The sequence below is a fragment of the Misgurnus anguillicaudatus genome, chromosome 22 (assembly GCF_027580225.2).
Source record: "Misgurnus anguillicaudatus chromosome 22, ASM2758022v2, whole genome shotgun sequence".
In the NCBI taxonomy this organism is placed as follows: Eukaryota; Metazoa; Chordata; class Actinopteri; order Cypriniformes; family Cobitidae; genus Misgurnus; species Misgurnus anguillicaudatus.
The window spans coordinates 21,587,117-21,600,977 of NC_073358.2; the positions used below are offsets into that span (position 1 = coordinate 21,587,117).

A 13,861-nucleotide genomic window follows, 5' to 3' on the forward strand; every position below is an offset into this window, starting at 1 on the left:
TAAAACATGCAGTCCGTCTTAGTGCGAAACTGTGTCAAACCTGTTTCATATTGCCTCCGGTTTCTACATATTGTATTTTCCGGACTATAAGCCACTCAGGAGTATAAGCTGCATCATTCAAAAATGCGTCATTAACTCTTTCGCTGCCAGCGTTTAAAAAAAAAAAGTTGCCAGCCAGTGCCAGCGTTTTTCATAATTTTCACAAAAGTTTAATGCCTTCCAGAAAATGTTGTTCTTTAAATATATAAACATACAATATATCAAATGAAAGAACAGACTCTCTGCTTCAAAAAAAAAAAAAAAAACGTTTCATCCTACCTTTAGTAGTTCTTTTGTAATCAGCTTTTGAATATGGGTAGGTTTCTGCAAAAACACCACATTTTGAGCAAAAAGCAGAGATAATTCCACTTTTGTGACGGACTTTTCATAGAGATCCCATTCAGAGCGATCTTTAAAACAGATACAGACATGCAGCCACTTGCTGTAGGGCAATACTTCTGAGTTTTAAAAGTTGCGGTAGGGCGCCACCTGGTGGATTATAGCGGTATTGTGGAAAGCCGGAAATACTCGACATTGGCAGGGAAACGTTTTTCTTGATGAGTTAACTCGTCAATGGTGGCAAAAGAGTTAAGACGAATTAACACATATATAAGTCGCAGTGGACTATATGTCGCATTTATTTAGAAAATTATTTCACAAAATCCAAGCAGAAGAACACACATTTAATCTGGAAAGCAAGTTATTCAACTAAACAATAGCAGACAGAACAGCAGGCTGAATAGGTGTCTGTACGTTAAAGTAATGTTATCAGTTATTTAAACGATAAACCATAGCATACAGAAATTACATGGAAGGTTAAATAGGCTAAATTAACCGAACAAGCCAACTAGCGTGAAGTTCTCAGGCTCGTAATTCCACATTACTGAAACCATTGAATTACAGGTTAAATAGGCTAAATTAACCGAACAAGCCAACTAGCGTGAAGTTCGCAGGCTCGTCATTCCACATTACTGAAACCATTGAATTACATAAATACAGAAGCAGCATATGGCAGACTCTCGCGGCTGTAGACGGTAATGTTGTCTCTTGCCTCATAAATGTCAAAATGAATTCATACTGACATACAAGGCTCACCGGACTGTAAGATGCAGCACCAGCCAAGTTATGAAAAAAACGTGACCGAAAAATATGGTACACTATATTGCCAAAGGTTTTGGGACACCCCTCCAAATCATTTACTTTCAGTAAAAGGAACTCAATGCTTCGTCATACCAAGACATTTTGAACAATTTCATGCACAATATCAACTTTGTGGGAACAGTTTGGGGATGGCCCCTTTCTGTTCTAGCATGATTGTGCACCAGTGCACAAAGCAAGGTCCATAAATATATGGATGAGCGAGTTTGGTGTGGAGGTACTTGACCTGACCCAGATTCCTGAATTAGAGCGAAAGACTACGAGCAAGGCCTTTTCATCCAACATTATTGTCTGACCTTACAAATGTGCTTTCAGAAGAATGGTCAAAAATTCCCATAAACACACTCTTAAATCTTGTGAAAAGTCTTTCAAGAAGAGTTGAAGCTGTTATACCTGCAAAGGGTGGGCCAACTACTTATTAAACCCTATGGATTAAGAATGCGTTGTCATTCGGGTTCATGTGCATATAAGGGCAGGTGTCCCAAAATTTTTGGCAATATACTGTAGGTATTTCTTTAAATAAGACCACCTTTGCGCCATATATGGAGTCTCCTTATGTGACTGTTGATTGCCCCTTATTTTCTTCATTTTGTACACAGGTAGTGCAGCTAGCTAGCGAAGGTACATTTCCTTTTAGCAAACGTTGGACAATGAAGTGATCATGGCATGCAACTTGCTCCATGTTTGGTTGTAAAGGCTACAAGGCGTTGTTGCACCGAATCCCAGCCTTAGATAGCCTGGTTAAAACCAACTATTGGTAAATGGACTGCATTTATATAGCGCTTTTAACAGACCTATGGCCATCCAAAGTGCTTTACAAGTTTTGCCTCACATTCACCCATTCACTCACACATTCATACACCGACGGCGGTGTCAGCCATGCAAGGGGCCATCCAGCTCGTCGGGAGCAGCTGGGGTTAGGTGTCTTGCTCAAGGACACCTCAACACTTGGTCCGGTGGAGCCGGGGATTGAACCACCAACCTTCCGGTTTGTAGACAATCTACATGAACCACTGAGCCACTGCCGCCCGCTATTCTCAGTAGTAACGGAGTTATGGTCTGGCAAAGCTTCATAGACAAACATTTCCAAAGGGGCATCACCAATGGATTTCTCTCAAATGTCTCTTTGTCCAATTAGATAGACCTAAAACAAATCATATCGATGACGGAGATGACGTATGCATAGCTATATCAGACTTTTGCCGGATCCAGTCAGTAAGACAGGGATAACATCTTTTTTTAACGAAAAGGAAAAGTTTAAATAGCTTAAAACAAACGCGATAGCTGATTCGGCAGCATCTATCTTTGTAACGTACAAAATCTGCTTCACCGTCGCTGCACTGTCGTCATCGTGTAAAGCCAGCCCCAACGTTTCTGATTGGTGCCGTGATTTCTCATCATTAGAAATAGGCTTGAATGGCCTCTTTGCCAGACTACAGTACTTGCAGAGCAAATCTAAATTTGCCATAAGTTGTCTGGGTTTTCCTAGGCTAAGCCTTAGAGGAAACAAACATTAAATGGCTTGATTTTATATTAAAAAAAAACATGTCACAGAAGGAGTGGGTATTGTATGTTAGCTATAGGTCTGAAAGATGAATTTGCTGTTATTAACAGTCTAAATCAGAGGTGGGCAACAGTTTGGCAAAGTAAGCGGAGGGCCACACTTGGGAAAATTGCAATTAAACATAATTATATGATTAAATGGTAAAAAATAATTCAATGCAAATATGTATAAGGCTGCTCTACAGTTACTTTGACTTTATCAGCCTATTTCAAGGCCTGATCTTTATTTTTGCTAGGCCTGTCTGACCTAGGCTACTCTAACATTAGAATAACTGGATTTACTTTCAAGGATTAATTTCCTACCCTGCATATTGTTCAACTGTCATTCATACTACAGTGATATGCCCACGTGCAAACAATCATAACACACACACAACATACGAACACACAAGACATGAGAAAATAATTTATTATTATTATTTCTTTTTTTATTATTTTGTATTAACCACCAGGCAGTGTTTCCCACAGGATTTTGAGATACTGTGGCGGTGATGACGTCACACGCCAATTAGCATATATGTGACGTCACTGGGTCGTGTTTTACTCTTTCATCTGTCACATTATATTGCATTTTAACACAACCGAATGCTATTTTTACATATTATCTGTTCTGTTGTCTATAAAATAGTGACTAAACAGTAATGACCCACGACCCAGTAACTCTTTGTTTAATCCAACCAGCTCTTTGCGGCCGGCCACAGATAAATCAATGTATGGGAAACACTGCAACCATGACAGTTTCATACAAATTGTGAGTGCATCGCGGGGGCCGGATTGAAGCACTATGCGGGCCGGATCCGGTCCCCGGGCCTTATATTGCCCATGTATGGTCTAAATTGATGTAAGAGTACAACAAGACTGTATAGGAATTAACCTTCAGTAGTAGGAATTAACATAACCTGTCTTCAAGTGTGCTGTGGGTTTGGAAAAACACGGTCAAGTAAGCCGCAATTTATATTTTGTTGCATGCCTACGGTGTGTTTACAGTAATTAGGCGCGGCACTTTTGAATCTTTACGCTGCTCAGTGCAATGCTTAAACACTTTCGCTTTGGGCCATGTTAGTACATTTAATGTATAGCACGCCTTCGAAAATAACGTTTCCACCATGATTGCGTTTTTCAATTCTTTTTCTAAACGCAGTTCACAAACTACACATTTTATTGGTGCTATCTGCCACCTAAAGTTCAAAACGACTGAACAATTCAGCAAATGTTCAAGACAGCCCTAAATAAATCACACATTTAAAGTAAATGGCTCTTGGCCGCTCTCAGCACCTGAGCGTGAAGCTCAACTTCCATATGAATGGAAAATCTATTCTACGCTCTGCACGCTCGGCGCAAGTGGACACTTAACGGTTTTTTTTTATCAGTAATTGGTTTATTTATCCAGTTCATCCGTGAGCCTCGTCATTATTGTGTACACCAAGTTACAATACAAAGACAACATGCAAAGCCTGTGTTAAATGCACTCTATATTCATCTGTTATTTGGCAAATCAGCACTTTGTCTTTTTGTATGCTAGTAAGTGCATTAGTATGTTTAGTTGCCTGTGGCAGGGTTGTCACTAAAGTGATGTTTTCTCTGTGTGCCATGTGTGCTGCAGTGGACTGATAGACTAATTGATGTACTATCTGCTTATGGTACATTGGTAAATGGGCGATGTGTTACAGACAATTCATGAAGAATAGTTCCAACTTGTGGAAACTGGGCATCTGATGTCCCAGGATTTTTGCACTGAATTGGACCTTGATCGGTTCTGATGTTCAGGTCATTGTATCATGTAATGCATGACATTTACAGATCAAATCTTACACCTCTGAATCTGCTTGCACGCAAATCAGGGCCACCCCGATCATCTCAAACATATTTTAAATATACGACAGTACTTACTATAGCCAATGAGAGATGAAGGTTAATGACAGACCATATCATTCATATCATATCATATAAAACGTCTCGGTTACGGATGTAACCCTCGTTCCCTGAAGGAGGGAACGGAGACGTCACGTCCCAATTCGTCGGTCACGACGTGACGTCGTAGTGACCGACTGAAAGGGAACAATCTTTTGTACATTATGGGTTTGGTAGACAGCAAAAACTGAGAAACAGCTTGTAGAAAAGTGTGAAAAAACACTGCCTGAATAACATGTCCATGAAAACATATTCCAATTGTTGAAATGAATAGGTTGAAATCAAGGTTTGATGCTCGTTATTTTAGAATTAGATTTTGAGATTTTGAGACAGGGTCACAATCGTCCACTACTAATATGTTGAAGAAAAAGCAATAGATAAATAAAAAGCTTTAGCTGAAAACACATCAAAGTGCTATTTAAAAGCATGGCACTAACATTTTTTTAATCACAATTAATTAGTGTGACGTAAAAAAAGTTGTCCTTCCTCTAATCAAGCTCTACCTGGGTGAACAGATTTGACAAAATCATAGCTATTCAGAGGAAGTAAATACTCTGTGATTTTTCCTTAGGTAATGTAAATTGTGTACTTGAAACTAATTGCAATATTCATAAGGAAATGCTGAATCTTAAAATTAAGAAATGCATAGACAGATGTTGATGTGAAATGAGAACATGGATTTTGTGTGTATACTCAGGAAAGGCAAGGTATAAATGCTTAAAAGAATAAAAAGATATAATCATGTACAAAGGTAAAGCCAAAATGCCTATACAGCTTATACTATTTAAAGGAAGTTAAAGTGGTAGGTTGTGTTTCAGAGTTTATTTCATGACTGCACGGTAAAAATGTAAAAATTAAAAATGTTCTCATAACAAACATAATAAAGTATCTTAAGCAAATATTTTTTAGTCGAAGAAGTCCATTCCATTTTGTGTTTATACTGAATTAAATTAGCCCTCTATACACGTTACTGTGTAACATGTTCTTGAAGCAATGGCAATAATATGAAGTGGACTTCCTTTTTGTTATTTATCTACCAGCTAAACTACCTGCCTGGCTGCCTGCATTCTGTTTAATCTTGCAACTCAGTAAGCTTCTACAAACAGTATTCATCCACTGTTTTTTTTAATCATTTCCTCTTTGTTGGCCCATTTCAATGCACTGTCAGAAAATAAAGTAAAACAGCTGTCACTGGGACGGCATACCATTTTAACGGGTCCTCATTTTTTCCAACGTCCTAATATGTACTGATATATACCTTGAAGTACCAATGAACACACCCTCATGCATGTGCGCTTTAGGTACAAACAATGTAAAAAAAATCCTGGTTGCCTTAAATTTAAAGTATAATCAACTTGGATTTACAAGTCATCTTGACTAGATGAGTTGATGTAATTAAAAAATTGAGATAAATTATTTTAACTTATTGATTATTTCCTATATTTCATTGCTAAAATATGTTATTTTGTGTATTTGGTACTGTATAATACAAAGTGTTCGCGTGGTTTATGGTTAAAAAACATTATTTTCCACATACTGTACATTTTTGTAGCTCCAGATTTCACTCTCTTTCTGAAATGCATGTATTTTGTACAAAACTCATGGATTTTAAAAGCTCTGTGTCCCTATATGGCCAGTTTATCTGTAGGTTGTGACTGACCTGGATACCTCTGACATCAGCAGAAAATGTGAATGTGAAGCTCCTTACCATGTTTGAAAGATTCGCTCACAATGCAATGCTGATTAAGCAATATCGCTCGAGTAGGAGTGTGATATAGCTCTATATCATCACGGCTGTGATTAGGCCAGAGGCACGAGGCCGTAGGCCGAGTGCCGGAGGCAATCACAGCCGTGATGATATAGAGCTATATCACACTCCTACTCGAGCGATATTGCTTTTATACAACAGTTCGACGGCACACGTTTGAAAAACGAAAACTAGAAAACAACAACGGAGTTATTTTAAAAGCCTCTTTGTTTGAGAACTACTTCTTCCGCCACGGATTTGAGGGCGGCCAGAATGACAGGTAACACTTTCGGCTGCTTTGAATCTCATAATAACTCAATGGACAGATAGGCGTTTCTTTATATTAACGTTTCTTGGTCACAAAGTGTAGTTTTAAGATTAGTTCAGTCGAGAATATATATTATATTCAAATCTACAGTCGATTAGTAAAGATAGCGCCTGTTTGAAAGTTTGCTTAGTGAGAACCAAAGCATGATCGGACGTCAGTGTTCACTCGCCCCGCTGACCACCACCCTCTCTGGGCTACATCTCTGACAGGGATTCCCTGGCTCTCATGTTGGTCTTGTTTGTTTTTGATGGTCAAAATGAGATCAAATCAGCAGTATTTGGTGTCATGGTAAAACTATTACTTGTTTTCTTATTCATATTTAGTTTATTTTGTGTTGTTATTGTTTTGGCGCGAGGTAAAAGTTAATAAAACTATACTTATATAAATGTTACTATTGGTTTACCATTTCATATTAACGCGATACGAGCACTCGGTTATTATTAGACTTCGTTCTTGTCAGTACTATATAAAACTGTTTTTTATAAGTGTCAGAGAGATGTTTTTGCATGCTGCTTATAAATATATCAGTGGCGATATCTCATAACATGTTTTAATAGTCACATCGCGATTACATAAATGATCAATGTCCACATTTAAAAGCTGCGGTGCTTACCTGCAGTTCCACGGTGTTTTTTCGCATTCTGATAAGAGATATAGCTCCAGAAAAAAATGAGTGTTTACATTCCTCTATCCAAATGTTAATCGTCCACACGATGTGACAAGACATTACTCCCATTAACTTTAACGTAACATCCAAGAGCGCTGATCTTTGACGGAATAATAACTTCCGATTGGGGATTCACAGACTGATTTATGAGCTAGTGAACTAATGAAACACACGGAGAGTGATTCAAAACAACGCGGTTGTGTGTGTCCGTGTGTGCCTGCAGTTTTTTCATTCAGAGATGAGCCTGTTTAGAGGACCTCCATTCACTAGGTGGCGGAATGATACGAAAGGTGAAGCGGTTACTGTGCCGTTATCAGTAAAATATTGCACGCCTCTTAGCCAATCAGATTCGAGAACCAGAAAGAACTGTTGTATAATAGAAGTTAACCTACAGGCTGAGAGTCCAAGCAGAAGGAATTATGACACTGTTGGTTTTGTCTACATCACCAATTCTAGGAAGTAAACTGTTCACAATCTGTGTGTTGGTTGTAGTTCAAGAGAAGAGATTTACGTTGGAGACGATAACTCGCTATAACTCGTGTGATCGTTTACTTTGGGGTTTTTACCTTTTGCATATTGTTATGTACTAATACACACCTACACACCAAAGGATATTTAAATAGGTGAATCGGACCATAGGTGCCCTTTCACTTATTTATAGCTACAACTCTAGTCATGATTAAAAATAGTAAGTTAAAATAACTTTTATACTGAATGTGTACTTTCTGCCTGTACTAATATGTTATTACTGAAAAGGTGCTTTGCAAGAGTGAAAATGCTATAGCATTTAAATTGAATGTGAATCGAAATTACCTAATGTGTCCAAACCATTTGCCAACCCAGGACGATGATAATAATTTACGTGGCGATAACAAACAAAATCTCACCTAATAGCATAATCACTCCCCTCTTTGTTGTACTGAGTGCAGATCTCTTCATTTGTAGGCTCCAGCAGGGATGGCAGCTCATCTGCAGTATACCGTAGTGAAGCCAGGCAAAGTTTCTTCTCCTGACCTTGAAGTGTGCAGCACTGTTCAATGCCTGGATGTTTAGGGTACGGAGAGTTCTTCCCACAAGACTTCTCTGAGATCTCTGTAGCCTTGAAGAGGGTTTCATTTAATCATTTTATGCTATGGAAGGTGTCTAGCATTATGTCAATAGTAGATTTATGTTATATAATATGTTAAAATGTAAACACTTAAATGCTGAGCGATAATGTAATGTAGACTGGACTACTGTATAAACTACAGATATAACAAACTCACTTTACTTATGCAAAAAACCTTTTGTTGTTCCATTCATTGTTCAATGGCAGAAAAGACACAGCTACAAAATAACATCAACGATCCAGTAATGTTATAAAATATAGAAAAAGAGATGAAAATTCTGTCATCGTCGTGTCTTTTGAAAAACTGTATGGCTTTCTTCACTGAACAGAATGCACACATATCACTTTCCTTAGAAGAAAACAAATGGTGACCACAGCTATTAAGCATGCTTTTTAGACATTTAGACAAGTCAAATTAGTACATGAGTAAATTATAGCATTTGTTTGTTTGCACATTTGTCAGTAATGATTTAATTACATAAAAAATTTAAGCTATTCTAAAAACATATTTTGTCATGTTATAAATCAGATAAATGGGCTTCCTGTAAAACTTAAAATGTCTGTGTTTGAAGCTGTCAGCCGGCTGAAACTGAGATTGTGTTTAGATTTGCAAATGCAACACAAGCAATTTACAAGTGGAGAGGAAAATATTCTGCTGAAGTGATTATTTTATAATGACATGATTTTAAGCTGTACCCTGGAAAAGAAACTAATACGATGAATTAAGCACCAGTGACAGGACTATGGGCGCCCACAACTACTGTAAGACACGCTGTAATTAATTTGCATTGAAGTGTAAAAAGGATTCTGTCTTGAACTAAACAAAGTCTTTTCCTAGAGTTATTCTGGAGTTGCCTCCAGCAAGCATGTAATCATCACAAAATACAAATTAAACAAGAGTTTTATTTGCATTTGTAATGTGGGAGGTTTTCAGGTCTTCAAAAACAAAACCTGCATCTTCAGTTTAATAGTTCATTGTATTCTACAGTACAGTATGCTTCGGTATTGAGGTGGAAACTTTTTTCAAGTATAAATATTAATTGATTTTTGTATTTAATATGTAGATGTACAGCACATCACAGTCCTTTATTTATTTTTCTGGTTAGAGTTTAGGTAATGCTCTACAATAAGGTTACTTGTTAATATTAGTAAATGCATTAACAAACTAATAATATCACATATAGTTTTTTTTAACCATATCTTCATTTATTAATCATTGGTAATGTTACACTGTAATATTAAAAAGTAAGTTACCTGATTGCATTAAAATGTTGAGTCAAATCAACTTAGAAATACTATTAGTTGATACTTTTTTACATAATGTTTTACGTTGAATTAAAGTTGGATAACAACCAGGTAACTTACTTTTTTAAGTTTAACTAACAAATCTTATTTTTACAGTGTTTTTACAGCATTTTTACAAATCTTATTTTAAACATTTTAAACAAATCATTGTCAAATCAGAGGTGTGAAGTATTGGAGTAAATGCACTTTATTCTGTACTTGAGTATTGTTTTGGCTACTGAGCATCAAACAAATAAGCAACTTCTACTCGCTACTCAACAACATTTTTTATTGAATTTATGAAGAATTTGGTTCCAAAACGCAATAAACGGCTTTTTTTATTAATTACTGGAAAAATCAGTATTGTATTAGGTCAGTATTGAAAAGTAAGTTCTTAATTTTATGCAAAATCTAATATCCGCTGTGCTAATCTGTCATCTTTTCTCACTTTTTTCCCAAAACGCAATAAACGCCAGTCTTCCTTCTCTGCAGAATGCAATTAATCCACTCAACAAATCACAATGCACCATTCCACGCATTGTAAACAACAATGGTGGCATGTTGAATTCACACGGAATTCTAGTTTTTCTCATCTACTTTGTACGACGTTGTGATAAACAAACAAAAACAAAATGATGTTTTATTAACAAAGTTCGGGAGGAACATGTCAAATAAAATACCTAAGTGACTTCAGCTGTTTTCAATCAGTAGTCAATGGCACCAGCCGCTTTCAATCGGTAATCAACAATACACCCAATCAGCTCGAAAGCAAGCCATATATAAATCACAGTTGAACTCACTGAAAATCCTTCGCATCTTTCAGAATCCCTCCTCCACCCCGTCTCCTCTCACTTACCAAGTTATTTCCTTAAGGGGGGGGGGTACTCTGTGTTTCAGGCTCATTCCCTGCTCAGAGCCCTCTCCCCGGACAGCACACCAAATACGTTTACTAATTTAATTCTTTTAACTTATATGTAAGTGTGAACCCGTGAAATAATACTTTTTGATGGCCTTGATACCTGTGGTGGTTTTCTGTGGCGGAAAAGAAACGAATAATTTACACGAAAAATGCTGGTTGCTGCTTGTTCTCCCGTCAGCATCAAGCTTCTGTCATGCTAACACTTTTATCCCAGGGGATCTTATGTAAAACTTTACATTATTTTTCTCGAAGTCACTTTATTTTTAATCAGTGTATACCACTAGTCAACTGAATGAATATAACATGGCAAAGATGAATGCACATTTATATATTGATTCAATAGATTTATAGGATTTTAATTTTGGATTTGAATTTTTAGTGTTACTATAACCTAAAGATGTTATGTGAAAGGTTGTAACAGAAAATAGTGGTTTTCATCTTCTCACTTTCTTGGTATAGAAAACACATTTTTACCCAAATTAGTCAAAATGGATTTATTGCGTTTTGGAACCAAACTCTTCATATGTACTCCACTACATAAATGAACCGACCCTTACTATTACTCATTACATGCACAGCAAGTCAATAACTTTATCTGCAGGGGCTTATTGCTTCAGTGGAAGAAGCAATATAGCTATCTGCAGAGAATTTAAGGTACTACTGTAGATGCGATTTGCCTTTATGAGCAAAATAAGGCTACTCCACATGAATGCGAATCAGAACTCCCACATTCAAGGCCCAGAAAGGCAGTAAAGACATTGTTAAAAGTGTCAATGTGACTACAGTAATTTAATCTTAATTTCATAAAGCAATGAGAATACTTTTGGTGCTCAAAAAAATAAACAAAAGAGCAACTTTATTCCACATTTTGTTTTCTTCAGTGTCAGTCTCTGAAGCACATTCACGAAAGCATCACAACGCATGCACATGGTGCTGACAACAGCACATGCGTGTGAGTTGACAGGGACACATTTAAGTAATTGTGAGACAGCAGCACATATTTTTAGCGATATACCAAAGTGTTCAATAACCCCTTTAGACATTAATTATGTCTATGAGGTATGAATGTCTAGTTCCAGTAATGTAGGGTCGGTGGACCGTCAGCAGTCTCGGGGAGTTTCCCAAGTCTTCACCTCCATCCTCCGAGACCCTGACTCCTCCTTGGCTCTTCGACCCATCAGCTTCATTTTGGGTCCTAGCTCCTTCATATCCACCGTGGCCTGTCTTCCCTCTAGCTCTGCCAGGCTCGTCTCTCCGGCTCCACCTTGGTCAGTCGTCGTCCCTCGTTACTCCATCCCACTGGCTCTGTTGGACTCCTTCCTTCCTCATCCAGAGTCCCCGTCACCATCGCTCATCCTTAGGGTGTTGAGCACCAAAGCTCCACCTTGGCTTCTCCCTCCGGCAACTCCACCTTGGGGCTTCAGCCTGGCCGGTCTCTGGACCAACATCAGGCTCCTCCTGCTCCGGGCTCCTCCGTGGCTTCTTCCTCCATCATCACCCCCCTGGTTTTATTGACTGTTTGCTCGTTGTCTGCCCCCCCCCACACCACTGTACTGTTACATTCTCGTCTGTTCCACTGTCTGTCATCCCCAACCGGACTTCAATTTCCATCATGCTCTCCACTCCCTCAACTGAACTGTGTTGTGTAATTATCCTCACATGTCATCTATTTTCTTCATTATCATTGTCTATTTATACCCTGTTGTTTGCTTTAGTCTTTGTCCGTTATTGTCTGATGCTTTAGTGTGTTTATTCATAGTCATTGTCTTTAGTTTAAGAAATCTGTTATTTTTATATATCTTCATCTTCATTGTCTTCCTCACCAGCATTACGTAACAAAAAACCAAAAGTTTCCATTCTGCTGTTTTAGTAAATATTTAGGTTTGCACATACTGTACATATACTGTATGGGTTAACCACTTACTCCTTTGTCATAGCAGTCAGGACTGGCATCATCTTTGCAACATTTTTCTGCCAGCTTGGTCATGTCATCCACTACACAATTCACCTCCTCAAATTTGTTATTTGGGAACTTTTGACTGTATAGGACAGTGACCCTGAGGAAGAATCAACATTGACATTATACAAGTGGATATGCAAACACAGTTCAAAGTATCTAATTAGATCTGACAAAATGCAGTGAATTCATAGTGAATAAAACTGAAAAGCTTAATCTGAAGATCTTTTTTTCTGTTAAGATCAAAGCTGCGCTAATATTCTAAAATTCAAACTCGACTCTACTGGCAAAAATCTGTGGATTATAGTTAAGAAAAAAAAAATGTATACTGTACTTGCATTTCTCTGAATTTCTCAATTCCAAAGACTTTGAGCTCTTTGCAGATCTTTTCTTTTTCATAGTATTTGCCTGTAGCTATAACATTATACAAAGAGCAATTTACACAACTCAAAAAGATTAATTATATAGGATTAATTAAATGGATTATAATTGTACTTAGCTTTTATCCAGACATACATTGCAACTCTATTTATCTACTCTTCAGCTTTAGAAGTTTCCAAACTCAACATTATTAGGCTAAATCCTTACAAAACTTTGTCTAAATTATACACTCATACATTATCAGAAGATATAGTTGGGTTAAATTACAATTGATTTTCCTTACCACAGAGGGAATAAAGCATTAAAAAGATCCCAAATTTATTCATGTCTGTTCTTCCTACCTGTTTCAGCCACTAAAGCTGGTATTATTAAAACAAAAATTAAAATGAGAGCTGGGTTCCTCATATTTTCCCGCAAGTTATAGTGATAATTTCAAGATGAGCTTGAATTAGGAACTGGCTTCCTGTTGCAGCTTTTCAGAAAACACTTAGTATACATAGTAAAAAATTAACTCAAAAACAGACAGTTGGGTAAATGTTCAAATGCAAACAAGACTTTTAGTCTTTGGTCATTAGTTGGCAAGCTACAGTAAATGGATTGTGGTTTAATCAGAGTGCAATCATAATGCATATTGAAAATGTTGGCCATATTACTACACCTTATAACGATTATCCAAACCACTAGACAGATTTACAGAAAACTTGTCTGATCTGTTTCTCCTGATCAGTGCTCCCATAAACACAAACAAAATTGTCACTATGACAAATTGCATTCTCTAGTACATTCTCCCTAAAAATGG

General features: G+C 37.3%; 1 protein-coding gene across 3 annotated transcripts in view; it reads right to left on the reverse strand.

Annotated features, from left to right (window-relative positions):
• The window catches only part of gc (GC vitamin D binding protein), a 32,441-nt gene extending 18,881 nt beyond the window's left edge, over nucleotides 1-13,560 (reverse strand). For 2 of the 3 annotated variants that reach the window (XM_073860290.1, XM_073860291.1), the window contains exons 1-4: nucleotides 13,404-13,560; nucleotides 13,020-13,095; nucleotides 12,649-12,781; nucleotides 8,301-8,512 (exon numbers count right to left, since the gene is read on the reverse strand). In XM_073860290.1, coding sequence (XP_073716391.1) covers nucleotides 8,301-8,512; nucleotides 12,649-12,781; nucleotides 13,020-13,095; nucleotides 13,404-13,467 — 485 coding nt within the window. In that variant the 5' untranslated portion in view covers nucleotides 13,468-13,560. The remainder of the gene's footprint in view (nucleotides 1-8,300; nucleotides 8,513-12,648; nucleotides 12,782-13,019; nucleotides 13,096-13,403) is intronic. The other variant, XM_073860292.1, reaches the window with a different exon arrangement.
• Nucleotides 13,561-13,861: the final 301 nt, after the last annotated feature.